This window comes from Balaenoptera physalus (assembly GCF_965194825.1).
Source record: "Balaenoptera physalus genome assembly, chromosome: 18".
Lineage (NCBI taxonomy): Eukaryota > Metazoa > Chordata > Mammalia > Artiodactyla > Balaenopteridae > Balaenoptera > Balaenoptera physalus.
The window spans coordinates 18,024,672-18,052,387 of record NC_138899.1 but is presented as its reverse complement, the minus strand read 5'-3'; the positions used below and the strand labels follow the sequence as shown (position 1 = coordinate 18,052,387).

General features: G+C 36.3%; 1 protein-coding gene across 3 annotated transcripts in view; it reads left to right on the top strand.

The window, feature by feature from the left end:
- GPC5 (glypican 5) overlaps positions 1-27,716 on the top strand; it is a gene marked incomplete at its 5' end in the record, with an annotated part of 1,365,225 nt that overhangs the window by 265,651 nt on the left and 1,071,858 nt on the right. For all 3 annotated transcript variants that reach the window (XM_082434643.1, XM_082434645.1, XM_082434644.1), the window contains one exon: positions 22,868-23,001. In XM_082434643.1, the coding sequence (XP_082290769.1) occupies positions 22,868-23,001 (134 nt within the window). The remainder of the gene's footprint in view (positions 1-22,867; positions 23,002-27,716) is intronic.

The window sequence follows — 27,716 nt, the reverse complement described above, 5'->3', positions numbered from 1 at the left end:
TAGCTGGCCAGATAGTTTTAAGTTTAGAGCTAAACTGTTGGCAGCTGTGACACTCAGGTGGATCCCCTCACATCACAGAAGGGTCACCCTAAAATTCACCATGGGCGCTGACAACACAGTCCAGAAAATGAATTCCTTTGAGAACTCTATATGAATTTGATTGAACTGTATTTTTTCCACGTGCAGCAAGGTGAAAATAGAGGACTAAACATTCTCTTGACCTTCTAAAAGTGGTCTATGTCCATGGAGAGATGAGAGTAAACAGATCTGAGTTAAATATCTTTGCCTGTATATTATTCTTCTAGCTTTACTCTAATCATTTTTATTCAATCCCTTATCTTTATAAACCAACAGTTATCATATTCACAAGGACCATTAGGATGAATTCTCTAGTTCAGAGCATACACCAAAAGCAATGTAATACTTCCAGTTTAAAAATATATATTATTGGGACAGCTTGGTGTTCCCTCACTAACTTGGATGAAGATATGAATGCTTCATAAATATATTTAAAAATCATAAAATATAATGCCAATAGAATGTGATATTTTCATTACTTGTTTATCAACAAATAATATAATCTATGCAATTAAAATGTACATCACAATCACCAATGTCCTTGATAGAACATTCTTATTTCCACACTGGGATATATAAAAGTCCCACTGCTAAGTCCCAGCCCAAAAGATAATGCATAGAATCCTTCCACCCCAGTGTTTGGCCTCCTATGACTTTGCTGTTGGTTTTTCCTTAGCATGACCATCTGCTGACTAGCCTTACAACAAAGGGATATCGTGTGTTTCCTAATATGTTTCTTACAGAACAAGTCATACCCTATTAAGAGACAAAGGAAAGTCCTACCTAGAACTTTAATAACCCATCATCTGAGAAGTAAATATTAAGATTAGTGGAAAAAAGAAACCAAATTAATATTACAAGATGGATAAATGGAAATAAAACACATGCATTCACTTTAATCTACAAGCAAGAGGGTTTTTTTAAAATAAAATTAATTTTATGTTTATGAAAAGTTTGAAATAAGTAAGAGAGCAGTCCCCCATTTAAAAATACTCCCTTTAATGCCTAGGTAGTCAGGTGTGACCAGGTGATGGTAGTATCCGCATCTTCTTTTCAGCATTGTACCTTTTCACCACTTGCCACAGTTCCCAGGATAAAAAGAAGTGTAGTTAACAGTAATGTCTTTTCTCCCTTTCTTTAATCTCACATTCTTTACCACTGATGATTTCATGTTTCTGGGACATAAAAAGTGGTTTATTCCCAGAGTCACTTTGGAGACCCTTGTCACATCAGCCTAGAAATTGATGTCTCAGATTAAATTACCACCTTATTTGTATATATCCAAGACAATCTCTGAGCACCAGACCTACATACATAGTTTTCTGCTTGACACTTTTTCTTGGAATGGTCCCAAACTGTTCGAAATGCATGAATCCAGAATTGAACTCATCATCTTGTCTCCCAATCCTGATTACTCTTTGGGATCCCCTGGCTCAGTACATCCACCTAGATACCTAGGAATCGTCCTTGACACTTACCTTCCAGTGCTGATTCCTACTGATTTCACATCCTAACCGTATCTCAAATATGTTTGAATCTCTCCACCACCAGCCATTTTCTTGCATGGGCGATGGCAGGCAAACGTGTCCTAATTAGTCTAATCTCATTCAGTCTCTTCATGTCCCCTACTGCCCCACCCCATCTATAGGGTCACCAGAATAACACTTGAAAAACTTAATTGTAACCTCCTGTACTCAGGATTTAAAGCGCTATAATTAGAGACCTGACAGATCTCTTTAACATGGTCATCAAGACTCCATATGTCTGACTTCCAAACGTCTCTCAATCTTATGCTGTCACCAGCAGCTCCCCTCTGTCCTTGGTTACCTTGGAGTTCTTTTACAGATGTTGACCCCAAAGTCCAATTTCTTGAGACTCTATTGTATTGAAATAAAAGTACTAGTAGTATTCAAAGACATAGTACAGAGATGTTTGTATCAATATTTGCAGCGACATTCTAACCACAACACTGGAAACAAGCAAATATCCGCAATGGTGGACTGTTGAATAAATTAGGATACAGCCACATCAAGGAATATTATGCAAGCATCATAGATAATGAATTTAAGCTGTATCAATAGACGTGAGTGGATTTTTATGTGATATTATGGGATTGAGAAAGTGAAATGAATAGAAATACGTATGATCCTATTTTTATTAAGCATTCAATTTTTGCATGGAATATCTTTGTATTTATAAATACATACGTATATGTCTGAGTATATGCAAAGTACATGGGCATGTGAACGTGGAGAACAATAGAAAGGGATGATAAATGATTTGCTTCACCTGATGATCTGGGAAGGAAAAGATGTGAGTGGCCATAATAAGGGAGAAGGAGTTGGAGAAGCAAGCAAAGTAATAGGAAAAATCTATGGCATTTAAAAAAAATAGAATGCAGCATTATGATTCCATTTATGATGTATATGAGCATGTATATGTGTGTGTATCTCTATGTACACATACTTAAATTAGAAAGCATAAAACTGGCATTTGTATATAGCTAGTGACTTCTGGTATGTTCATGAAATTTCAGTTGCAAAAGAAAGCTTTGCAGGGATGTATACAATATAATTCTAATTTAGTAAAATCAGACCAAAAAAACAATAAAATGTGTGTATATGTGTATATCTGCTTGTACATGTTTGTAAAATTGAGGAGAATGCTGTAGAAGGTTAGGTCTCAGCCAATTTGCTTTCTTTCCCTTAGGAAAAACTGGTTAGGTAGTCTTCCAGACATTTAATATGCCTTTATATGCATGGATGAATGTAACAACAGAAATACGTGATATTTTAATTTGAATACCATCAATTGTATCCTATTTTACTTATCATTTTTCAATTTTTTTAAACTTATAGTATGCCCTGATATTTTACTTTTAACCATTGCATAGTACTCTATATTATAATATACTATGATTATGTAGTGATAATCATGACAGAATGATGGACATTAATTTCTAATTTTCATCATTAAAAATAAATGCTCTCTTAAGCATCTTTGTACATGCCTCCTTGTTCTTAAGTGTCATTGTTTCTTTAGGTGAGATATAGCTAAGTAGAATTGCTGGCTGGTAGAAAGTGCAGACTTAAAAACTTAATAAAAACAGCGAGGTCCCCACCAACAAGAGTTGGAGGTACCTTTTTTTTTTTTTTTAATATTTATTTATTTATTTATTTATTTTTGGCTGTGTTGGGTCTTAGTTTCTGTGCGAGGGCTTTCTCTAGTTGTGGCAAGCAGGGGCTACTCTTCATCACGGTGCGCGGGCCTCTCACTATCGCGGCCTCTCTTGTTGCGGAGCACAGGCTCCAGACGTGCAGGCTCAGTAATTGTGGCTCACGGGCCTAGTTGCTCTGCGGCATGTGGGATCTTCCCAGACCAGGGCTCGAACCCGTGTCCCCTGCATTGGCAGGCAGATTCTCAACCACTGCGCCACCAGGGAAGCCCCTGGAGGTACCTTTTTATACTCATGCTAGCAATGTAAGAGATCATCTTCCCAACACCTTTGCCAGTAGCTGATACTGTCCATCTTTAAAATGTCTTCTAGTTGGATGGATGAAAATTGTATTTTTAATTTCATAGATAAGTGCTAAGTTTATCAGCTTTCATATGACTTTTGCTATTTGCATTTTTCTTCTGTGACTTAGGTATTCATATTCTTTGTCCATTTGCTTTTTTCCATTGGGTCATTTGTCTTTTTCAACTTTTCTGAATAATAAGCATTTGTCTATTAAATATATTGAAATTATTTTCCCAGTCAGCAGTGTTTCTTTCAAGTACCCTTCTAACAATTTTCTGACAGTGCAATTTTTTGACATCTGAATGTTACATGGAGTATTAGTTATAGGTGGTCAGTATCTATGAAAAATAAGAAAGGTAGAAAAGCCTGTAATGCCTCAGTGTGGTAAACAGGAAGACACAATGTTATACTTTGAGTACTTTATGGAGGGGGGTATTTAAATTGTCTCCAGAATTATCATTTGACTATTTCCAACAAATAAGGTAGTTGAGAAGAAACTACTAATTTATTTGCATAAATGTGTATTAGCTTTGTTTGGGGGGCTGAGTGGGGACTTTGATAGCAATTAGGAACAACAGAAAACAACCAAGCCAAATATTTCTCTGCAATACTCTAAGCTGTGGCGGAACAAATCCTATTGAGATGTACAAACCAAATGCTTGCAAGGTTGACAAATAGCCTCAAGTTGAGAGCTCAAGGGTGACAATTTCACAAGTGATATTTTAACTGAACCTTGAAAGATGGTAACATTTAGACAAGCAGAAAAGAAGAAACGTTCAAAGACTGAAAAGTACAGGGTAACTTTAGAGACTATGAGTAATACAGTTTAGCTAAAGCGTATAGTGTTTAAAATGGAGGAGTGCTGGGAAATTTGGAGGTTCTGCTGTAAATTCACTTGAAATGCTTAATTTGTACTCATTAGGAAATGAGAGGAACCATCAAAGGCTTTGGATCAAAGCTGTGCTGTAGGAAGATGAAACTGGGAGCCTGGGGAGAAGTATTAGATCCAGGAGAATCGGAGAGAAAGTCAGTAAGGAAGCTCTTGCATCTACGCAAGGAAGAGCTAACGGAAGCCCATTCTAGGGGAAAAGAATTTCCAATGCAGGGTAGGAGAAGTGAAAATGCAAGAGACCTGATCTGACAAGAGCAGAATAAATAGCCGTTGAACTTTTATTTTTTAAAATTTTTATTGGAGTATAGTTGATTTACATTGTTGTGTTAGTTTCAGGTGTACAGCAAAGTGAATCAGTTATACATATACATCTATCCACTCTTTTTTTTAGGTTCTTTTCCCATATAGGCCATTACAGTGTACTGAGTAGAGTTCCCTGTGCTATACAGTAAGCCCTTATTAGTAATCTATTTTATATACAGCCTGTGAACATTTTAAACCTCTAGTTGATGCCATTTTAAAGCATCTTCAAACATCTTCAGCTTTGAAAAAGTGGTGAAAATATGGTCGTATTGATGTATCTCCTTTTTATTTTTTATCTAATTACATTTAAAAATATTTACTTTCACAGTGTAGGATTCTCACTCCCTTTGGTAAATGAAATGGTCAAGTTTTGATTTTGTCTCTAGGGTTATTATTTAGTCTTTCAATGTCCTCTATTCTTCAACTTGATTTTGAGTTGCTTCTCTTTCCTCCCTTGTGGTTTCTCACCACCTCAATATTGAGGTAGTACTGGCTGGCTGGCCCTCTTTTTGTGGCAGAGCTTAGTAGTTTGTAGAATATTAGACTGTATAACTCAAGGAGTTTTAAATGTCACAAAGCCCAATGATCACAGAAGGAAAAAAATACTTTTTTCTCCAGAGATCATATTGAAAAACGTAATTGAATCAAGCTTTGCTTAGTATGACCAAGTTAATATCCACTGTTGACAATTTTTTCTCATTTCCATCCCCTCAGCCTCAGGGTAGAATTCCTCTCTTTTTTTTTTTCTTTCTACCAATGATTCAAGGTTTGTCTAAAACCTTCCCGGGTACCTTTGGTCCCTAGTAATTTTTCTTTGGGCTCCTATACAACTCACTGCTTATAACATTCTTTTGACACACAGTTTATACCCTATTGAGACATTGTTTATATCGTATTGAAGTTAGCTTTATATATTTATCAATTTGTTTCATCATTGGAAACCCTACCTCCCTAATTAGATCATAAACTCCTTGAAGATAAGAAATTAGCAAAATACATTCTAGCTCTAGTTTTTATTGCCCTTATCAATAAAAACTTCCTTCACACAATGAAAAAAGAAAGAAATCCCTACATTTAGAGATGTTTACAAAATCCCCACAGCTGCACTGTGAATTAAGTATGTATATTTTTCCAGTGTCAAAAGATGAACAGAGCTTATAAGTTATTTGCTTAAAGTCAGATTGTAAATTTTCTCCTAAAACCTGCAATTGCCAATTATGCTAGTACATCAGCATGCTGCTGACCTTCACCAGTGGTGTGGTCAGCCTTCTCAGAATCTCCAAGCTGTCCCAGCCCTCTAACCACTCCCAGGTCATTCAGTATGTGGCTCTGACTCCAGGTTCAACTCCACTATGCCTTTCTTCCTGAGTTACATCAGTGACCATTGGAAATTCAAAACGCTTGCATTATCTAAGATCATTAGTCCATGACCCATCTCCCAGGGTAATGGAAATAAAAACAAAAATAAACAAATGGGACCTAATTAAATGTAAAAACGTTTGCACAGCAAAGGAAACCTTAAACAAGATGAAAAGACAGCCCTCAGAATGGGAGAAAATATTTGCAAATGAAGCAACTGACAAGGGTTTAATTTCCAAAGTATACAAACAGCTCATGCAGCTCGATATCAAAAAAACAAACAACCCAATCAAAAAATGGGTGGAAGACCTAAATAGACATTTCTCCAAAGAAGACATACAGATGGCCAACAAGCACATGAAAGATGCTCAACATCACTAATTATTAGAGAAATGAAGATAAAAACTATGATACAATGAGGTATTGCCTCACACCAGTCAGAATGGCCATCATCAAAAAATCTACAAACAATAAATGCTGGAGAAGGTGTGGAGAAGAGGGCACCCTCCTACACTGTTAGTGGGAATATAAATTGGTACAGCCACTATGGAGAACAGTATGGAGGTTCCTTACAAAACTAAAAATAGAACTACCATACAACCCAGCAATCCCACTCCTGGCTGTATACCCGGAGAAAACCATAATTCAAAAACACATGCACCCCAGTGTTCATTGCAGCACTATTTACAATAGCCAGGACATGGAAGCATATAATGGAATATTATTCAGCCATAAAAAGGAACAAAATTGAGCCATTTGCCTAGACGTGGATGGAGTTAGAGACTGTCATATAGAGAGTGAAGTAAGTCAGAAAGAGAAAAACGAATATTGTATAATATCTCTTATATGTGGAATCTAGAGAAATGGTACAGATGAAAACTTATTTGCAAAGCAGAAATAGAGACACAGATGTAGAGAACAACATTATGGATACCAAGGGGGGAAGAAGGGGTGGGATGAATTGGGAGATTGGGATTGACATGTATACACTACTATGTATAAAATAGGTAACTAATGAGAACCTACTATATAGCACAGGGAACTCTACTCAGTGCTCTGTGGTGACCTAAATGGAAAGGAAATCCCAAAAAAGAGGGGATATATGTATATGTATAACTGATTCACTTTGCTGTACAGCAGAAACTAATACAACATTGTAAAGCAACTATACTCCAATAAAAATTAAAAAAAATTAGTCCAACCTGCATATCTTGTAATCTGACCCTATCCCTAATCACTCCCACCTTCCCAAACCTATCACTAGTACTGGCACCATCTCTGAAATCTGTAATTCTCACATTATGGTCATCATTTCCTACCACTGCAGTTTAATTACTCTTGTATTTCTAATCCAAAAATTATTTTGTCTTATGGAAATGTCCAACATGTTTACTCTCCTCTCCCATTTTCCCCCTTATTTCTCTCCTTGCCCAATCTACATTCTATGATCTAGCACCTCCAATGCATGTGAACACAATTCTAAGCAGCTATGGATAATTGCAGAAGTAAAGGCATTCCAAGTTCAGGTTATTTGTTTAAACTACATGTCTCCCTGGCACTCACACACTTTGAAAAATAACTCACTTGTTTTGAACTATTAGAACTATTTAGTATCAAATTATCTGAAATGCGGTCTCTGCCATTAAACATGCAATCATGTTGTAAAAGCTACTGTCCTAAAACAAAACAAAACAAAACAAAACAAAATAAAACAGAACAAAAGAAAACAAAACATGTACTTGATTCCATGCCTATCTAGGCTATATTCCATAAATCTACTCGCCTTTGCTACAAAACTCCATGGAAGACTGGTGTATTTTCACAGTCTCTGCTTTCTTATCTTTTTTCTCTCTTATTTTCCCCTTGAAGACTATGCATTCTACCACAATTCTCCATAAAAAGCACACTCTTCACAAATCACCAATGGTCTTTTTCTCATAAGATCCAATGGTTAATTTCCATCAGTCACTTTGAACATATCTGATCACTTCCTTTTTAAAAAAAATACTTCATTTGCATTTTGCGATAGCCCACTCTCCTGGGATTCCTCCAACTTGTCTGGAAACTTCTCAGAGTCTCTTTCAACTTCTGTTTGTCTCCACCAGCAAATGTTGTCATGCCCCAGGAATCAGTCTTCAGCCCCCTCCTCTATCTTTACTCATCCCAAGTACATGCTGTTGACAACCACATTTATACGTCTTGCCTGATCTCACCCTTGAGTTTTCAGCTCATATAACTAATAGCCTATTGGGCAGCTCCTCTTGGATGAATAATAGTCTTAGAAAGCCAAACATGTCCCAAAGAGTCTTTTCATTTTCTCCCCAAATCCATTCTTCTCTATCTCCATTTGCCCAGATGCTTCAGCCAAAAAGTACTAGAAGTCATTCTCGAATCCACTGGTTCTTCACTTGCTATATTCAATCTAACCTCAAGTCCTGTTGTCTCCACCGTCAACTAGATCTCAGTCCTCATAGACCATCCTCAGCAAAGTCAGCATCATACCCTGAACCATACCCAAAACTTTTCATCTGGATTCACTGTTTCCATCTTGTCTATTACTTTTTTTACATCTTGCTCAGACTTCTCTCCAACCAACATCCAGTGTGATATTTTTAAAACAAAACAGAGTGGATTATCATTAAGCTCAAAACTCTCCATTGACTTCAACACCCACTTACAATACAAACTCACCCTTTGGCAGACTATGTGGTATGTGAAACTGTATCATCTGGCCAGCCTACCTCTGCTCTCTTTCTCTTTACTCCCCCCTACTATAATGTATTTTTCAATTGCAGCAGCCTCCTATTCTTCTTTTCCCGGGGCTATTTTAATTACTCTTCTCTCTATATATGAAGCTCTTCCCTGTCATCTTTCCACGGTTGCCTCTTTACTTCACTTCAGAACGTAATTCAAATACTACTTTTTAAAGGTCTTTCTTGACCACTTAGTTGAAGCTGTCCATCCTCATTCTATCCCATCAGTCTGGCAAATATCCATTTTTAAGTGAATAACATTCATCAAGACCTAAAAGTAATCTACTTAATGATTTATTTTCAGTTTCCCCTGCTAGAATGTAAGCATCTTGGGAGAAAGTTTCACTTTATTCCCAGCTCTTAGAATAATACCCTACAAACAATAGGTGCTCAGTTTACTGTCATTGCAATCTGTAGCTAAATAAGGAATAAAATGCACATGTTTGACTTTCAGTCCTGGGAACTTTCTAAACTAATGTGTCCTTGTAAATGGAAGGAAGGAAAAAAGGAAGAAAAGATGGAGGGAGGGAGGAAGTGAAGAAGGAGAGGAAAGAGAAAGAGGGGAAATAATTGACTGTCATGGTCAATTTTCAGTCTCTTCCTCTTCCTGACTCCAAGACAGCTCAGTTAGGACAAATTAATCCACAGTTCTGAGTTGGTTTTCCTCTTCTCATTTAACCAAATTGGTAGTGTACTCTCAGTCTAGTAGTTTTTCATAAAAGACTGGATTTTTATGGAGATCTCATGTATCTAGGTATTTGTCGCTTTGGTCTACAAGTTGTATTTTTCTCTGCGAGGCCTGAACTAAATGATTTAAAATGGATCCATACAATAAGTTTAATTAATGATTAAGAATAGGACTGAAATGCAGAAGCTCCCTCTGGTGGTTTAATTTGTAGGTGTACAAAAGTAGCAGTGCAGACTGGAGATCCTGCTCACAATGGGCCAAACAGAAGATCATAGAAATATTGTTCTGCTTCTGTCCAGCCTCTTCCTCCTCTCTCTCCTCTTCCATCTTCTTCTTTTTTAATTTTAGATATAAAATGAGTTTGGGTGGCAACTTTATGATGATAGCTACAAAAATCCATATGGAGAAGCAACTTCTGGAAAATTGAAAGACTAACAGAAAGCAACCACCCAAGACCAGACATTCTGTGGCTCCAAGTAAATACTTTTAAAAGGGCCTTATTTGCTCTTTGCTAACTATAGAGTAAACATATCTCTAGCCCTCGCAAAGTGGAGACTGTAGGTGTTTTTGCCCTTCTTCAACTTTAACACCGTTTTATTTGCTTTTTCCTGGGGACTGGGCACCTTGTACAAATTTAGAATTCTTATGGATAATATATTTAAAGGAAGTTCTTTGTAGAGCCTTAATAATTTATAACTTGCTATAAATATTCCTTGTTGCAATACTAAAATATACTAGTGTTTTAAAAGTGGTATTATAGTTATAACTTTTATATCTTTTCCACAGCTGGCTTCTGGAATTATTTGAACTTCTAAGTAACATGTATATTATCTGGATGATGGTGTTTCCACAGTTTTAGGGTGTGATCGTCCATAATCATGTATTTTTGTATTTCCATTAATACAAACTTAGCAAAAGTTTTTATAGTAATATACTATCACCATGCAATAATTCTAATCATCATGAAGTTAATTTTTTTCACCAAATGTAACTTTGGCTGGGAAAATATCTGGCTTACAAATGGAAATTGTCAGGAAAGTAGAATATATTTTATGAATAGCTCAAGCTCAACTTTGCTGAAATTTATCTCTGCTTATATTATTAGTATCGTTTAATGTTGTTTCAAGGTTTATCAATATGCATCCAGTATACTTTTATACTTTCACTGAAGTATGTGTTGCATTATATTGAAAAATATACTAGGATCATGTTTTGGGTGGAATCTACCTGATTTAAAGGTTGAGTTCATAAATTATGTTATGTTATATGGGGGACACTATGACATGTATCTATAGGATGAGAAGATGTATACCTCTCCAGTCAAAATACAATGACATAGGAAGGAAATTAATATATTTGATTATTTAAGGGAAAATTAAACAGGATATTACAGTCACTTAATTACATGTATCAAAACAGAATTAAACCACAATAAAGACTATTTGTGACGTTAATAACGATTTGTACAACCATTAAAAGATACGTGATTTAATGAAGCCTGATTTTGGCATTGAATTAGTCAGGGTCCTCCAGAGAAACAGAACTTATAAGATATATAGGATGAATATACATCGGAAGGTATTTATTTTGAGGAATTGATTGGCTCACACGATATGGCAGCTGAGAAGTTCCACAGTCTGCTGTCTGCAAGCTGGAGACTCTGGAAAGCTGGTAGTATAATCCAGTCTGAGTCCAAAGGCCTGAGAACCAGGGGAGCCGATGGTGTGAACCCCAGTCTGAGAGCTGAAGGAGGTGAGATGACACACCTGGGCAGTGAGGCTGGGGCTGGGTGGGGGAGGGGAGAATTCCTCCGTCCTCTGTCTTCCCTCAGTGGATTGGATGATGCCTCCTCAGGTCGGCTAAGTGATCTACTTTACTGAGTCCACTGATTCAAACGCTGATTTGATCTATAAGCACCTTCATGGAAACAATGTTGAATCTGGGCACCCTGTGGCCAGTCAAGGTGACACGTAAAATTAACCATCACAGGTATTCAATATGCAGTTATAATAACATCGTTAACACCAGCGTTTGTCAATTGCCTCCCAGGTGAAGAGTACTGAAGAAGATGACATTAAATGTTCGATAACTTATAAAAGTTATTTGCAATACCAGAAATAACAGTTATTCACTAAAATATTTTCATATGCAGTTCTGTGTTTCATATACAGTTTAAATGTGGATTAGAAAGGTTTTGATGTGAAGCGTGGATTTCAGGTGCAACTACAGATCAGTAGCAATATGAAAAGCATTTTCATACTGGAAACAAATCTGATTTTTTAAGAAAATATTGAGGATTCATAAATCTGAGAACATGGAACATATGTTAAGTGTGACAGTTATAATGAAATCTGCCAATTTTGCTTTTCTTCTTTTTTTCTGAATTTTATTTTATTTTTTTATGCAGCAGGTTCTTATTACTTACCTATTTTATACATATTAGTGTATACATGTCAATCCCAACCTCCCAATTCATCCCGCCACGCCCCCCCCCACCACTTTCCTCCCCTTGGTATCCATACATTTGTTCTCTACATCTGTGTCTCTATTTCTGCCTTGCAAATTGGTTCATCTGTGCCATTTTTCTCGATTCCACATATATGTGTTAATATATATTATTTGTTTTTCTCTTTCTGACTTACTTCACTCTGTATGACAGTCTCTATGTCCATCCACGTCTCTACAAATGACCAGATTTCGTTCCTTTTTATGGCCGAGTAATATATGTACCACATCTTCTTTATCCATTTGTCTCTCGATGGACATTTAGGTTGCTTCCATGACCTGGCTATTGTAAATAGTGCTGCAATGAACATTGGGGCGAATGTGTCTTTTTGAATTATGGTTTTCTCTGGTTATATGCCCAGTAGTTGGATTGCTGGGTCATATGGTAATTCTATTTTAGTTTTTTAAGGAATGTCCATGCTGTTCTCCATAGTGGCCATATCAATTTACATGATCAATTTTGCTTTTCTAATTGTTGAGCAGGTATTTGATCTGACCAAATAATTTCATTGTGGTAGTTTGTAGATCAGAAAGTTACTGACTATTCTTTTTTATGATGTTACCTGCCCTTCTGTAGAAGAGAGGAAACTCTTACATTACTGTCTCATAAAATTGGAATTTGGGGGTTGTGTATCATGGGAGGACTTCTTTTCATCAATCAGTTATCCTGGTTTTCCTCCTAAACCCAGGTGAGAAATCAAGTTGTCTAATATCCTTGTAGTTCCTCCTTTTTCTGACCCCTATTCATTCCTAGGAATCTTAAAGGGAAATAACTGCCATGTTTCCTCTCATCCACTCCCACATACATAGGGGAAATGGGATTCTCTTGTCTACTCATATATCTAGATCATTTTCAATCCAGATTATTTAATTTATGTAGGACACTTAGGAACTAGGACTTATATAATGTGAATCCCACACAACAGATGAAGATAAATACCACTAATCATAAAGAAGAGACCATTGATTCTATAATAAATAGAAACTCATCCACTAACTAGATTCAGTCTTAGCAAAGTTATTGTCCTGCTTTGGGATTCAATTTTCCCAAAGTTATTGTCCTGCTTTAGGATTCAATTTTCCCACCCTTAGGTTAAAGTTACATATCTTCTATGGGACTTCCAGCTCTATTAGTCTAAAGTCCTTCCTCCTTCCCTCCCTCCCTTCCTTCCCTCCCTCCCTTCCTTCCCTCCTTTCTTCCTTCTTTTTTCCTCCTTTATCCCTTCCTTCTCCTCTTCCTCCTTTCCAGTTCCTCTTCTTTCTCTCTCTCTCTCTTTTGGGGGGGGGTGTATTATCTGAATTCTCTTTCTCCTGCTTCTGAAAGATTTTCTTTCTGACCTTCTTTACATTCTAAATACATTTTGTAATTTCGTCCAATTTCATGGCTTTAACTATTGGCTCTATGCAGGTAATTCTAGTCATTAACTTTCTCTTTATTTCTAATCCACCATTTAGAACCATCTTTTAGAATTACCTCCAAATCCAAGTTCTAAATTAGAATTCATCTCCTGCTCTGAGGAGCAGATAAACCCAAACAGTAAACTTATTCTATGGTCTAACTTCCACATATTGGTTATTGGATCTTTATTCGCCCTGCTTGACAGATTCAAAACTGCTAACAGCTTTATTTCTTCTTCTTTTTTTAATCTCTTATAGTGAATCAACCAGTAGCCAAATCCCATTCATTCTACTTATAAAAGAGCTTTCCCTTTCTCTTCTTTTCAGATTTCGTGGGTTCTTATTAGGTTTTTTCTAGTATTTTCTTGTTTTACCTATGGGAAATGTCTCCTTTTCGGCCAGATCTTTCTAAAATGAGGCTCTGATAATGCTGTTCCTTGGCTTGCTAATCGTGAATACATTGCCATAGTCTACAAAATGAAGTCCAAACTTCATGAACCTTGTAGTTAAGCCCCCTCCCAAACCCTTATGATCTGGCCGAACCTACTTTTCTAAGTTTGTTCTCATGGGAATAAAGCTAAAATCATGGATTTCATCTGCGTCTGGAAAAGTTAGCCTCATTCTGATTTGTGTTAACAGATTTTACCCCTAACACCAGCCAGTTCTTTGGCAAACCATTTCCGAGAATCATAGGGAACAGGGCAAGAGAAAATTAATGAACTCACATTTGTTGTTAGAACTAGAAAAATTGCCAATAGTATGTTCCCTCCAAATAGTTTAAAAGTAGCTTTTAATATAATGGAGCACAACATATTTGACACAAAACCATTCTGTTTCTTATTTTTATCTGTTATTTATTATTATTGTTGTTGTTGTTTTCCACCATGCTTGCAGAGTCATATCTTATGCAATTTCTTTTAACCAGCTCTCATTTTAGCACCAAGCATCCTAGATACGGCCTGGTTCGGTCACCTGTTGCATACACAGTAATGTAGAGTCCACCTTTGCCTCATCCTCTGAAACAGATTGCTTAATAAACACTCACAGTATCTCCACATTCACTGCTTTTCAAGTTATAGTATTTTAAACATTTTTGCTTTGCAATTTCATTATTATTAATAAACATTTTAAAAGATCATTGCAAACTAAATGGAAGCTCTGCTGATGGATGTCAAATGAAAATAAACAGTTTTAAGTTGTTTCTTACAAAGCTTTTTGGGGTTATTAGCTAAAAGCTTTGAATATTTGAAGATTTAAATAAGACTGAGTGAACAGACAGAGGGAGGCTGTAAACAGAAGTTTACACTTTATATGTAGTGCCACGATTACAGTGAGAATGGAGAAAGTCAGCTAAGTGAAAAGGAGTTGTTAAAACAAATACTTGAGCAGAGTGGGAGAAGCGCTATGGGTTAGGAGAAACTAAGAGAGTTATTTCAAGGTGAGATGGGAATTTGAAAATCAGTGAGAAGCCATAGATGGAACTTAAAGCAGACACAGATAAGCATTAGGGAGGAAAACTATTTTTTTTCAAGACACTTCAGACTGATTGCAGGGGAGAATGGTAGAGACCAGGGGGGAGAATAAGGAGGAAATTGCAGTATAAGTCAAAGATGAAAAATTGTCAAAGTAAGTGTGAGGGATTTTTTCAATAGCAAGAAGGTGCTAGTATTGAAATGGTCCACCCCAATTGGCTCACTCAGGGGAGCTAAGGTGACAGGCTAATGTGCTGGTAACAGATGGTTTTCCATTCCCTTTCAATAAAGCGTGAAGTGGAGCTCCCTGATAGCAAGTCAACACATATAAGGGCTCTGAAATTTATTTGTATGTATTGGAATCTGCTCTATATGCTTGTACCTTTGGATACAATTAAAGATGACTTATAAGTCTATGGCTTGTACATTTTCTTTTATCCTTGTAAAACAAATTGCAAAGATGATAATGGGAATAAAACTAATGTGAGGCTGGTACTTTCAGCTATCTTTCTGCTTTCCTAGGAAATATGTGCAATAGCAGATATGGTCTTAGGTCCAACATGGGATTGACAGGGTGAGATAAGATTTTCCTTAACTAGCAACTGCAAACTGGTTTTATTTTCTCAAGTTTTAAGGATGAGAAAACTGAGATTTGTAGAAGTTCCATAACTTGTCTAGAGCTCTATGGCTCATAACATGGGATCATAATTGCCATCCCTTTCCCTTTTACTCTTCTCCTTTATTTCAAAATCTCCTGTAGTGTCGCCAAACAGTGTTATTCTTGACATTTCCGCCATCAACTTATACCATCTTCCCTTGGCTCTTGTTACTAGGAGTTGTTGACAGTGAAGATACTTTCCACCTTTGTAATGAATATTTTAGCAACTTGTTAATATATTTACACTCCACTACCACTATTTTTCCACTTCAGTGATTGGAAATTCACTCTGAGCTTTTTAATACCTTGACCTTACACATCCCTAATTTCTCACTTTCAGTAATTTGCTGAGTTCTGTTGATTTTTTTTCAAAACAAACCTTATTTTTTTAGAGCAGTTTTAGGTTTACATCAAAATCGAGTGGACAGTACCAAGATTTCCCACATAGCACCTGCCCCAACACGTGCAGAGCCTCTCCCATTACAAGTATCCTCCACCACAGTGATGATACATTGACTACAATTGATGAACCTGCACTGACACATCATTATCGCCCCAAATCCACAGTTTAACGTTCATTCTTGGTGTTGTACATTTTACGGGTTTGGACAAATATATAGTGACATGTATCTACCATTAGAGTATCATACAGAGTAGTTTTCACTGCCCTAAAAATCCTCTCTGTTTCTCCATTCATCCCCCCCACCCATACCCACCACTGGTAACCATTGATCTTTTTACTGACTCCATAGTTTTGCCTTTTCCAGAATGTCATATAGTTGGAATCATACAGTATCCTTTTCAGGGTGACTTCTTTCACTTAGTAATGGGCATTTAAATTTTCTTTATGTCTATTCACAGTTTGATAGTTTGTTTCTTTTTAGCACTAGATAATGTTCTGTTGTCTTGATGGACCACAGTTTCTTTATTCATTTACCTACTGAAGGACAGCTTGGTTGCTTCCAAGTTTTGGCAATCATAAATAAAGCTGCTATAAACATCTGTGTGCAGGTTTTTGTGTGGACATAAATTTTTAACTCCTTTAGGTAAATACCAAGGAGTGTGATTGCTGGATCATATGATAAAAGTTTTTTTTTTTTTTTTTTTGATTTTGTAAGAAGCTGCCAAACTGTCTTCCAAAGGGGCTGTACTCTTTTGCATTCCTAACAGCAATGAATGAGAGTTTCTGTTACTCCACATCCTCGCCAGCATTTGGTGTTGTCAGTGTTCTGGATTTAGCCCTGCTGATTCTTCTTCTCTTCTCTCTGTATGTGATTCATGAATCCTTCTCTTCATGGACACTGTCACTACTGTACTTCAGAATAAAATTCTCTTTCCTGAGAACTTCAGGATCTATTAACAGTTTACCTCCCTTTAATAGGTCTCTCTCTCTAGTCCAACTTCTACAGGGCTGTCAGATTCATTGCTAAATATCAGCTCTGGAATTTTGCCTTTCTATTCAACAGCCATCAGAGGTTTTGTCTAATAAATAAAACTTCTTAGCTTATCATTTTAAACCCTCCAAGATCTGACTCCAACCTACTCTTCAGACATAACTTCCTTTTACTACTACCCTTCATGTTCCCTTCTTTCCGGGCGAACCAAATTTTTATCCATTTTTGATGTCAGCCTGATTTTTCTTGCATTTGTCTCTCTCAAGATTTTCCCTCTGCCTTCCACCATTATTCTTTGTTCAGAAAACATTTTATATCTAATCAGTCTCCAAGCTACTATCTCTCCCTCCTGTCTACCTCTATATCTGCTGCTTCTTTCACCACTTCTTCTGCTGACTTTGGGCCCCAGCATTTCTCTAGTGTTCTACTGGAGGACCTTTCATCTCCCTCCCTGCAAACTGCTGTTATGATGATTTTTCTCTTGTGGAAATCGTTAAGCAACGATTTTCCACCTTGGAAGCTTTTGCCTGCTTTCCATTTGCTTAAGCAAGTTCTTCAGCTTGATATCCAAGACATATTAAGGCATTTTAAAAGAATTGAGATATAATTGATCTACAACATTAAATTAGTTTCAGATGTACAACATAATGATTAGATGTTTGTATATATTGTGAAATGATTACCACAATGTCTGATTAACATCCTTCACCATATATATCATGGCATTTTTTATGTCTTACCTTTTGCTATACTGCTTTCTTTCACTATGCACGTTTTGTTCTATGAAACATGTTAAATTGTTTACACCTCTTTGCCTTTCTACTCTCTCCTGGAAATTTCCTGCTTTGTCTACCTGACAAACCCCTAGTTTATCTTTTAATCTGCCATTTAGACATTACCTACTGAAGCTCTTCCCTAAGCACCCCAAACAGAGTTAATCTGTTCATTTTCTACATGTTACAGTGTTACTTCTTTTTCTTTTTTAATTGAAGTATAGTTGACTTATTATATTAGTTTCAGGTGTACAATATAATGATTCAATATTTTTATATACACCATGAAAAGTTATTATAATATTATTGACCATATTCCCTGTGCTCTACATTACATCCCTGTGACATATATTTTATAACTGATAGTTTGTACCTCTGAATCCCCTCCATCTAATCTGCCCATTCCCCCCTCAACCCCACCTGCCTCCCCTCTGGCGGCCACTAGCTTTTCCTCTATATTTGAGTCTGTTCCTATTTAGTTATATTTGTTTATTTGTTTTTTCTTATATTTCACATATAAGTGAAAACATAGTATTTGTCTTTCTCTGTCTGACTTATTTCACTTAGCATAATACCCTCCAGGTCCATCCATGTTGTTGCAAGTGGCAAGATTTCATTCTTTTTTTAATGGCTGTGTAATATTCCATTGTATATACAGTTGATCCTTGAACAATGTGGGTTTGAACAGGTTCACTTATATGTGGATTTTTTTTTTGATAAATATGTACTACAGTACCACACTATCTGCAGTTGGTTGAATTCATGGATGTGGATCTGTGGATACGCAGAGTGGACTATAAAGTTATATGTGGATTTTTGACAGTATGGGGTTGGTGCCCCTAACCCCCACATTGTTCAAGGGTCAACTCTATATACCATATCTTATTTAGCCATTCATCAATTGATGGACACTTACTTAGGTTGCTTCCATATCTTGGCAATTGTAAATATTTGTGTATTTAATAATCTTAATTCTTCTAATCCATGAACACATGATATCTTTCCACTTATTTGTGTTGTCTTCAATTTCTTTCATCAGTGTCTTATAGTTTTCAGAGTACAGGTGGTTCACCTTTTTGGTTAAATTTATTCCTGGGTATTTTATTCTTTTTAATGCCATTGTAAATGGGATTTTTTTTACTGATTTCTCTTTATGATAGTTCATTATAAGTGTATAGGAATACAACAAATTTCTGTATATTTATTTTATATCCTGTGACTTTACTGAATTCGTTTATTAGTTCTGGTAGTTTTTTGGTGGAGTCTTTAGTGTTTGCTATATATATTATCATGTCATCTGCAAATAGTGATAGTTTTACTTCTTCTCTTCCAATTTGAATGCCTTTTATTTCTTTTTGCTGTCTGACTGCTGTCACTAGGACTTCCAATATTTTGTTAAATAAAAGTGAGAAGAGTGAGCATCCTTGTCTTGTTGCTGATCTCAGAGGAAAAGCTTTTAGCTTTTCACTGTTGAGTATGATGTTAGCTGTGTGTTTCTCATAAATGGCCTTTATTATGTTGAAGCTTGTTCCCTGTATGCCAACTTTGTTGAATGTTTTTATAATGAATGGATGTTGAATTTTGTCAAATGCTTTTTCTGTGTCTATTGAGATTATCATGTGATTTTTTATCCTTCCTTTTGTTAATATGGTGTATCACATTAATTGATTTGTGGATATTGAACCATCCTTGCATCCCTGCAATAAATCCCACTTGATCATGATCTATGGTCCTTTTATATTGTTGAATTCAGTTTGTTAATTTTTTTTGAGGATTTTTGCCTCTATGTTTATCAGGGATATTAGCCTGTAATTTTCTTTTTTTGTAATATCTCTGGCTGGTCTTGGTATCAGGGTAATGCTGACCTTGTAAAATGAGTTTGGATGTATTCCTTCCTCTTTAGTTTTTCAGAATAATTTGAGAAGAATAGGTATTAACTCTTCTTTAAATGTTTAGTAGAATTCCCCTATGAAGCTATCTGGTTCTGGACTTTTGTTTGTTGGAAGTTTTTTGATTGCTGATTTAATTTAATTAATATTATTGGGTCTGTACAGATTTTCTGTTTCCTCCAGATTCAGTCTTGGAAGATTGTATGTATCTAGGAATTTATCCATTTCTTCTACATTGTCCAAATTTTGGCTTATAATTGTTTGTAGTATTTCTTATGATTGTATGTATTTCTGGGATGTCAGTTGTAACTTCTTCATTTCTAATTTTATTTATTTGGGCCCTCTCCCCTGCCCCTTTTTTTTTTTTGATGAGTCTAGTTAAGGGTTTATCAATTTCATTTATATTTTCAAAAACACAGCTCTTAGCTTCATTGATCTTTTCTTCCTCTTTTTTTTTTTTTGTTCTCTATTTCATTTATTTCTACTCTGATCTTTACTATTTCCTTCCTTCTACTAACTTTGGTCTTTGTTCTTCTTTTACTAGTGCTTTTAGGTGTCAAGTTAGATTGCTTCTTTGACATTTTTCTTGTTTCCTGAGATAGGCTTGTATCACTATAAATCCCTCTTAGGACTACTTTTGCCACATCCCATAGATCTTGGAAAGTTGTGTCTTTATTTTAATTAGTCTCAAGGTTTTTTTTGATTCTTCATTGACACATTGGTTTTATAGTAGCATGTTGTTTACTCTCCACGTGTTGGTGTTTTTTCCGGTTTTCTCCCTGTAACTGATATCTAGTTTCATATCTTTGTGGTCAGAAAAGATGCTTGATATGAGTTCAGTCTTCTTCAATTAATTGAGACTTGTTTTGTGGCCTAGCATGTGATCTATCCTGGGAAATGTTCCATATGCACTTGAAAAGAATATGTATTCTGCTGTTTTAGGATGGAATGTCCTGTAGATATCTATTAAGTCCATCTAGTCTAATGTGTCATTTAAGGCCAATGTTTCTGTACTGATTTTCTGTCCAGATTATATGTCCATTGCTGCAAGTAGGGTATTAAGTTCCCTACTTTTGTATCATTGTCATTTCCTCCCTTTATGTTTGTTAATATTTTCTTTATGTATATAGGTATGCCTATGTTAGGTTTATACATGTTTAAGAATTCTTCTTGGATTGACTCTTTCATTATTATGTAATGTCCTATTTTGTCTTTTGTTATAGACTTTGTTTTCAAGTCTATTTTGTCTGATATGAGTATTGCTACCGAAGCTTTCTTTTTGTTTCCATTTGCATGGAATACCTTTTTCCATCCTCTCACTTTCAGTCTGTGTGTGTCTTCAGCATTGAAGTGAATATCTTGTAAACAGTGTATGGATGGGTCTTGTTATTTTTATTCATTTAACCACCTTATGTCTTTTGATTAGGGCATTTAGTCCATTTATATTTAAAGTGATTATTGATAGGTATGTACTTATTGCCATTTTGTTCATTCTTTTCTGGAGGTATTTGTAGTTCTTCTCTGTCCTTTTCTTCTTTTAGTCTCTGCCCTTGTGGTTTGATGATTTTCTTTAGTATTACTTTTGGGTTCCTTTGTCTTTGTTTTTTTTGGGCATCTATTGTAGGTTTTTGGTTTTTGGCTACCATGAGGTTCATATATATAAATATATATATATTATATATATAATATTTGTTTTACATTTTCAAATTCTTTGTTAAAATTCTCACTGTGTTCCTATAGCCTTCTCCTGAGTTCAGTGAGCTTTTATAGGACTGGTACTTTGAACATTCTATCAAGTAAACTACTTATCTCTATTTCATTAAAGTTTGCTTTCTGTTGTTTGTCTCTATAAATTAAGTGAAGCAATTACCTCTCCTACTCTTGAAGGTATGTCCTTGTCTGGGAGTATCCCTATGCTGACTGTGTGTGCCCAGTGGCTTTGGCAGGAGGACTGGAGCTGAAGTGAGCATGGGCCAGGCCTTTTTCTGGGGTTCTCTGGGGCTGTCACATTGGCAGCGTGGGTTGGAGCCTGGTGTGGGCCAGGCCTTTTCTTAAGGTGCAGTTTGATGTTTTGGGCGGTTGTTTTTTCTTTCCTTCTAAATTGTCAGCTCTTTTGGGGAAAATTCAGTTTCTAATCTTTTATGTCCTATAGCATCTAATACATGTTCTTTGCAAATATTGGAACAAAATAATTATGGTTTAAATAAATGAGTTGATACATAATTCCTGTAATTCTCATTCATGGAAAATTTTTTAAAAATTTAGAACTTTAAGGGAACTTTGGAATAATTTATTCTAAGTTCTTCATTTTACATATAAGAGAATCAAGTTTTAAAAAGTTCTGCCACTGTTTTCAAGATCTCAGCAATTAAGAAGGAAAAATTAGGACAGGAACCAAAGTCTCCTCATTCTCAGGCAATGCTTTTATGTATTTTTAATTATATGACTATGCATTTTTAAATATATAAGTTATCTTGTGAATCTTTTTTGATGCTTTACATGGTAATGTGTCCAATTAATTACTTAATTTTCAATGATAATTACATATGAAGATCTTTACTAGATAAGTAGTATTAAAAAATAAAATTTTCAATTCTATAAATAATTTTTAAAAAAGAGACCATAAGTAACACCCTTGAAATCAAACCAGATTGAGGAAAAAGATATACAACTATTACAAAATGAGATCTTATATAAAAATATTTATTGCCATTTCTAAGAAAGCATTTTAAGAAGAAAACTACCCTTAGAACTCATATAGAAATGGACCACATATTCAGTAGCAAATTGTTTTATTAAAAAAATTAGTAAAAGTAAGTAATTAGTCATATATATGGATAGAAACCATAAATAATATCTACTTTGATTAAATAGTTTTATTTATACAAGCAGGCTAGTTTATTAATGTAGTTCTCTGATTTTGCATATATGTTTTTATTCGTGTATTTTGCACTTGCATGCATGCAAACTGTATAAATGTGTATAGCATCAATTTATTATGGCTGCCATTTTATACAGATAATTTGATTCCCTTTATTTAAAAATTAACAAACATTGTATGTCTTAAAGGTTATTAGTGTGGTATAAATAAGAATATGTCATTGTTTTGGACTCTAGTGAACATTACATCCTCAGAAAGGCTGGAGCATGGTTTCTAACTGTCTTTAATATTTTCTATTTAAAAGGTAAATAAGATTTGCGGCCGTCCAATCAGAACACCCACACAAAGCCCCCGTTGTTCTTTTGATGGGAGCAAAGAGAAGCATGGAATGAAGATCTTTATAAGAAATGGGGAAGAGACACTTGCCAACAGAAGAAAGTAAGACATTTGTTTTACAACCAGAAAGAGAAAAGAAAGTAAGCTATTAATTTTACAACAGAATAGAATGTATTCTATTCTGTAGGGGTTGAATTAAGAATTACATAGAACAAAATACACTCTTGAAGAAACAAAAGATCAACATTAATTACCTTTAAAATTCAGTGTTTCCTCCTATTCTGTTAATTAGGAAGATAGGTTCAACTCAGGAGACCCAAAAACCTTTCTATGATAAGGGAACATTTTTTATGTTACAATATGGCAGGCCTTACATACATGTGATCATTGTGTACTTCAAATGCGGCTAGTGTACAATGTTGTACAGCAATCTATAACACTTAGTCATCTTGCTTAACTGAAACTATGCCCGTTGAAGAGTAACTCCCCATTTCCCCCTCCCTGTAGTCAACAATATTGCATTGTACACTTCAGAATTTATTAAGAAGGTAGATCTCATGATAAGTGTTCTTACCACAATAAAATAAAAATTTTTAAAAATGTAGCTAGTGTGACTGAGGATTGAATTTTTAACATTACATAATTTTGATTAGTTTTAGTCAAAATTTTACATGTAGCTAATGGCTACTATATTGGACAGAATGCAACACAGGAAGAGTATTCATGTAAATGATGTGATAAGTATTAGTGAATGTTAAGTACCTGTTAAAAAATATAAAGTGTCCATACCTCTTACCTGGAATGCTGAAAATTACAATCTGTCGATTCAAAATGATAAGCATTGAGTGGCTTACTTCTATAACTCACATTTCTACCACTGTGCCCATGATTAATTGTTAAATTAATTGCTAAATTAAACCCTTCATTAGTGTCCGGTTGCTTGAGAATTGGTGATTAAACTAAAAACCTTTTAATACTGGAGGAAACTATTATTTATTTATTTTGGTATTCAGTTGACCAGTACAATGGCAAATACTAGATTCTCGGTAGCTATTTTTTAATTGACCTGAAATTCAGAATTCTGTGTTTGTTTATTAATTCAAATAATTATTTCTAAAAATACCTTATGGAGAATTCAGTATTTTACATACATTTACTCTCTATAATGTAAAATCTGTTTCATTTTAAGATAGTGCTCTTAACTGCTCCATTCTCTCCTCAGTTGGGTTATTAGCACAGGATAAAGAACTGAGCTATTACTGGTTATGTGCTACAGCTGAAAACAATTAGCACAGTTTGCAAGTAAAATAGCTGTGTTTCTTTGTTTTTTTCAATTTAAACATCTATAGTGATCAGTAGTTATTTCTTGCATTTGAGAAATCAGTATGCCTTGGCTATGGTGGTTCTTATAATAAAACCCAGCTAAGGAAGATCTTAACTCCTAAAGATCATGTCAGTTTCACCACTAAAACAACCTAGTTGCTGGAAAACCAAAACAAAACCCGGTACTTAACATGGTTTATTCCCTTGCAAAACTAAGACCATGCAGGTGAAATGTTACAGAATGGCTCAGGAGCAATGAGGGGCTTATCTGAGTGGAAAGTTTTATAAGTATCTATCCTGGCCATTGAATAGAACTCCATGTCACCAATCTTGCAAACTCATTATTTCTTTGCCCTTGACTGGTCAGCCACCATTAATCATTTCCCATGAGTCAGGGTAGGCTCAGCACTGGCCAATCTCATGCCACACAAAGTGAACAACCAGAGGTCCTGCACTTGAGCCAGCTTAAGCATTTCACTTTTACACATTTTTTATTGCCATTCCTGAATAGAACTTAATTTCTGTGGCAGTATATTTCCCCTTGATGCCTATATATTGTGTAGACCTATCCATAAAGTAGACCTGAATTTTATCTATCCTTTCCTATCATAAAGTAGACTTTGTCATCCAAGCAGTGCAGAAGGCTGCAAATAAGAGTTTATTTGGGTTATTAGGAATTGCAATTCAGAAGAGAGATTTGGGTGAAACTGAAAGAGTGTTGGAGCAGAGGAAAGAGTCAGGGGCCTATAAAGATAAAAGCCACAAGGTTGTTAAAGTTGTCTGGCAAGAATTATGATTGACTCTGATACAAGAAAGGAAATATTTATTCTTAAGGGCAATTTTAAGGTAAGGGTTCAATAAGTAGATAGGCTGTCACAAGTTATTTGTGGTAAGTATCCGATAAGTATCATTGCGCAGGTGTTCTGAGTGCCTGCATTAAGACAATAAGTGGTCAAAGGTCAGATTCCATCCAGGTCCAGATGTACATAAGTCACACTTCCTCAGTGGACTCCCAGCTGCATTTTAGAAAGCTCTCTTAGCAGTACTATTTTGATTTTCCTTTTATAACCTGAATTTTATTTATCCTTCATCAACTTATCTTTCCCCATGAGGTCATAAATTTTGATTTAAGTAGGTGGGGCAGTGTAGCAGGAATAGGTGCTTAGTGAGTCTGGGCTAATTTCCATGCATCTTACTTGTCCTTTTCCCACCTGCTTGAGCCTGATTTCCAATAGATCACGTCCACTTGATGTTATATTGCTTCTATACAAGCCCGATCTTATAGCCTGGCAGGTCAGATAGTACTTATTTCCTCATGGGCATCTCAGGTTGCAGAATCATTTGCTGGTTTATGGTCAAGTGTGCAGGTTCTGCCAGAGCCAAGTTGTAAACCAACCAGCTGACTGACCTACTGAATGACAGATGGACCAACCAACTGACCAACCAACTAACCAAACAAACAAAAATAGTGTTCAGTAAAAAAATAAATGACTTTACTCTAAAACCCTTGGTGTCTATACTGTGATTCTTCTTATGGGGCTTTCTGGAGTCTCTGCAGAGCAGCTTTATTTGCCACCAGTACTTCAGTCACCATTGAATAGATGAACTGGGTCATCTGGACTGAATGTCAGAGCACCTTGGTGCTACTTTATAAATGGGTCGTAGCAACACGGTATGTTGTAATATGTGTGTAATATGTTTTCTCTAAGATGCAAAGGGATCCCAAAAGCTCTGTGCATCTTCCTGTGCTTTAGGTCATCTTAAGTATAGAAATTTGTATTTTGCATGAGAAGAATAGCCCAATCAGATTCAGACTACTAGACATTTAGAAACCCTGCTGAATTGTCAAGCACTCAAAATGTCAATATTTTTCCCCACCAGAATCATTCACTTGTCTACTAAGTTATCTAGCATAATGTGATCAATATTTCATTATCAGCATGGTGTCATGTAGGATGTCTAGATGATCATGGCTCCTGTCTGTCATGGAGTGGGAGAATTGCCTTGAGGTCTAACAGTGAAGAGGTTCTTGCCAGCTGAAAGTGAAATGTTTCTAATTGTCCTTACTAATTGGTAAAGAGAGAAAAGCATTTGTCAAGTCATTAGCTGGATAGCAGGTGGCAGGACGTGTATTGATTTGCTCTAGCAGACACCACATACAAAGGAGTATGTAATTGGAGTCACCCTCTGACTCCGGTTATGATAATCCAACCACTATCCATGTCCAACCCATGTGCATAGACCGGCCAAACAAGTGAGGTCAATGGTGAAGTGTTAAGATCACCACCACTACAATTTTCATGTCTGATGATAACCCTAAACTCAGCAGTTCCCAAGGATATTGTGATAGTGTGATTTATAGTAAGAAATATGTATTTGTTCTTTGACACCATTCGTGGCATAGACTCCTAAAACCCTTGGCTTTTCCTAAGTGATGAGAGAAGAACGGTGTCTTTTGTTATGTTAATGAGGTGACTTTTGGGTCCCACCTAAGGATGGGGCTGGCTGCCTGGAGAGCCAAACATGTGATTAAAAGGCTGGAACTTTGAGTCCCACCTCCTAATCTCCAGTGAGGGGCGAGGGGCCACAGGTTGACTCAATCGACAGTGGCCATGAGTTAATCAATCCCACCTGTGTAATGAAGCCTCCATAAAACCCCCGATGGTTTGTAGAGCGTCCTGGTTGCTGAGCACGAGGAGGTGCCGGGCGAGTGGCGTGCCTGGAGAGGGCGTGCCTGGAGAGGGCGTGGAAGCTGTGTGCTCCCTCCTCCGATGCCTTGCCCTGGGCAGCTCTTCCATCTGGCTGTTCCGGAGTTATATCCTTTTATAATAAACTGTTGACCTAGTAAGTAAAACATTTCTCTGAGTTCTGTGAGCCGCTCTAGCAAATTAGTCAAACTCAAGGGGGGGAGTGGGCAGTGGGAACGTGTGATTTATAGCCAACTGGTCAGAAGTACAAGTAACAACCTGGACTTGAGACTGGCACCTGAAGCGTGTGTGTGTGTTGGAGGGGGTGGGACACAGTCTTGTAGGACTGAACCATTAACCTGTGGAATCTGATGCTCTCTCTGGGTAGATAGTGTCAGAATTGAATTGGATTTTTAGATACACTGCTGCTGTGGGAAAATTGCTTTTTGTTGGTATGGGGACCCTCACTTCCTCTCCACATACTGGAATTGGTACCAAAACAGCTGTAATATTCTCTTGTTTTACTATTTTTGTACAAGAGGTAGTTTTAGGGATTTCAGTTTGGCCCTCACTCCACGAGTTGAGGAACCACTGTGGGGACTGTGGAAGGGATGTGTATGTCTCTTCCAAAGACATATTGAGAAGCGTGAAACAGACACACCTCTGTGGATTCATTGCGCCCCGTGTGAGACAGACTGAGCCTAAAATTTAATTTTCATTTTGTAACCGGAAGTGGGGTCCGGCTGCTCGCCACTCAAAAGTCAATAAAGAGGCAAGGTTGGTGGAAAGGAAAGCTTGCTTTATTTT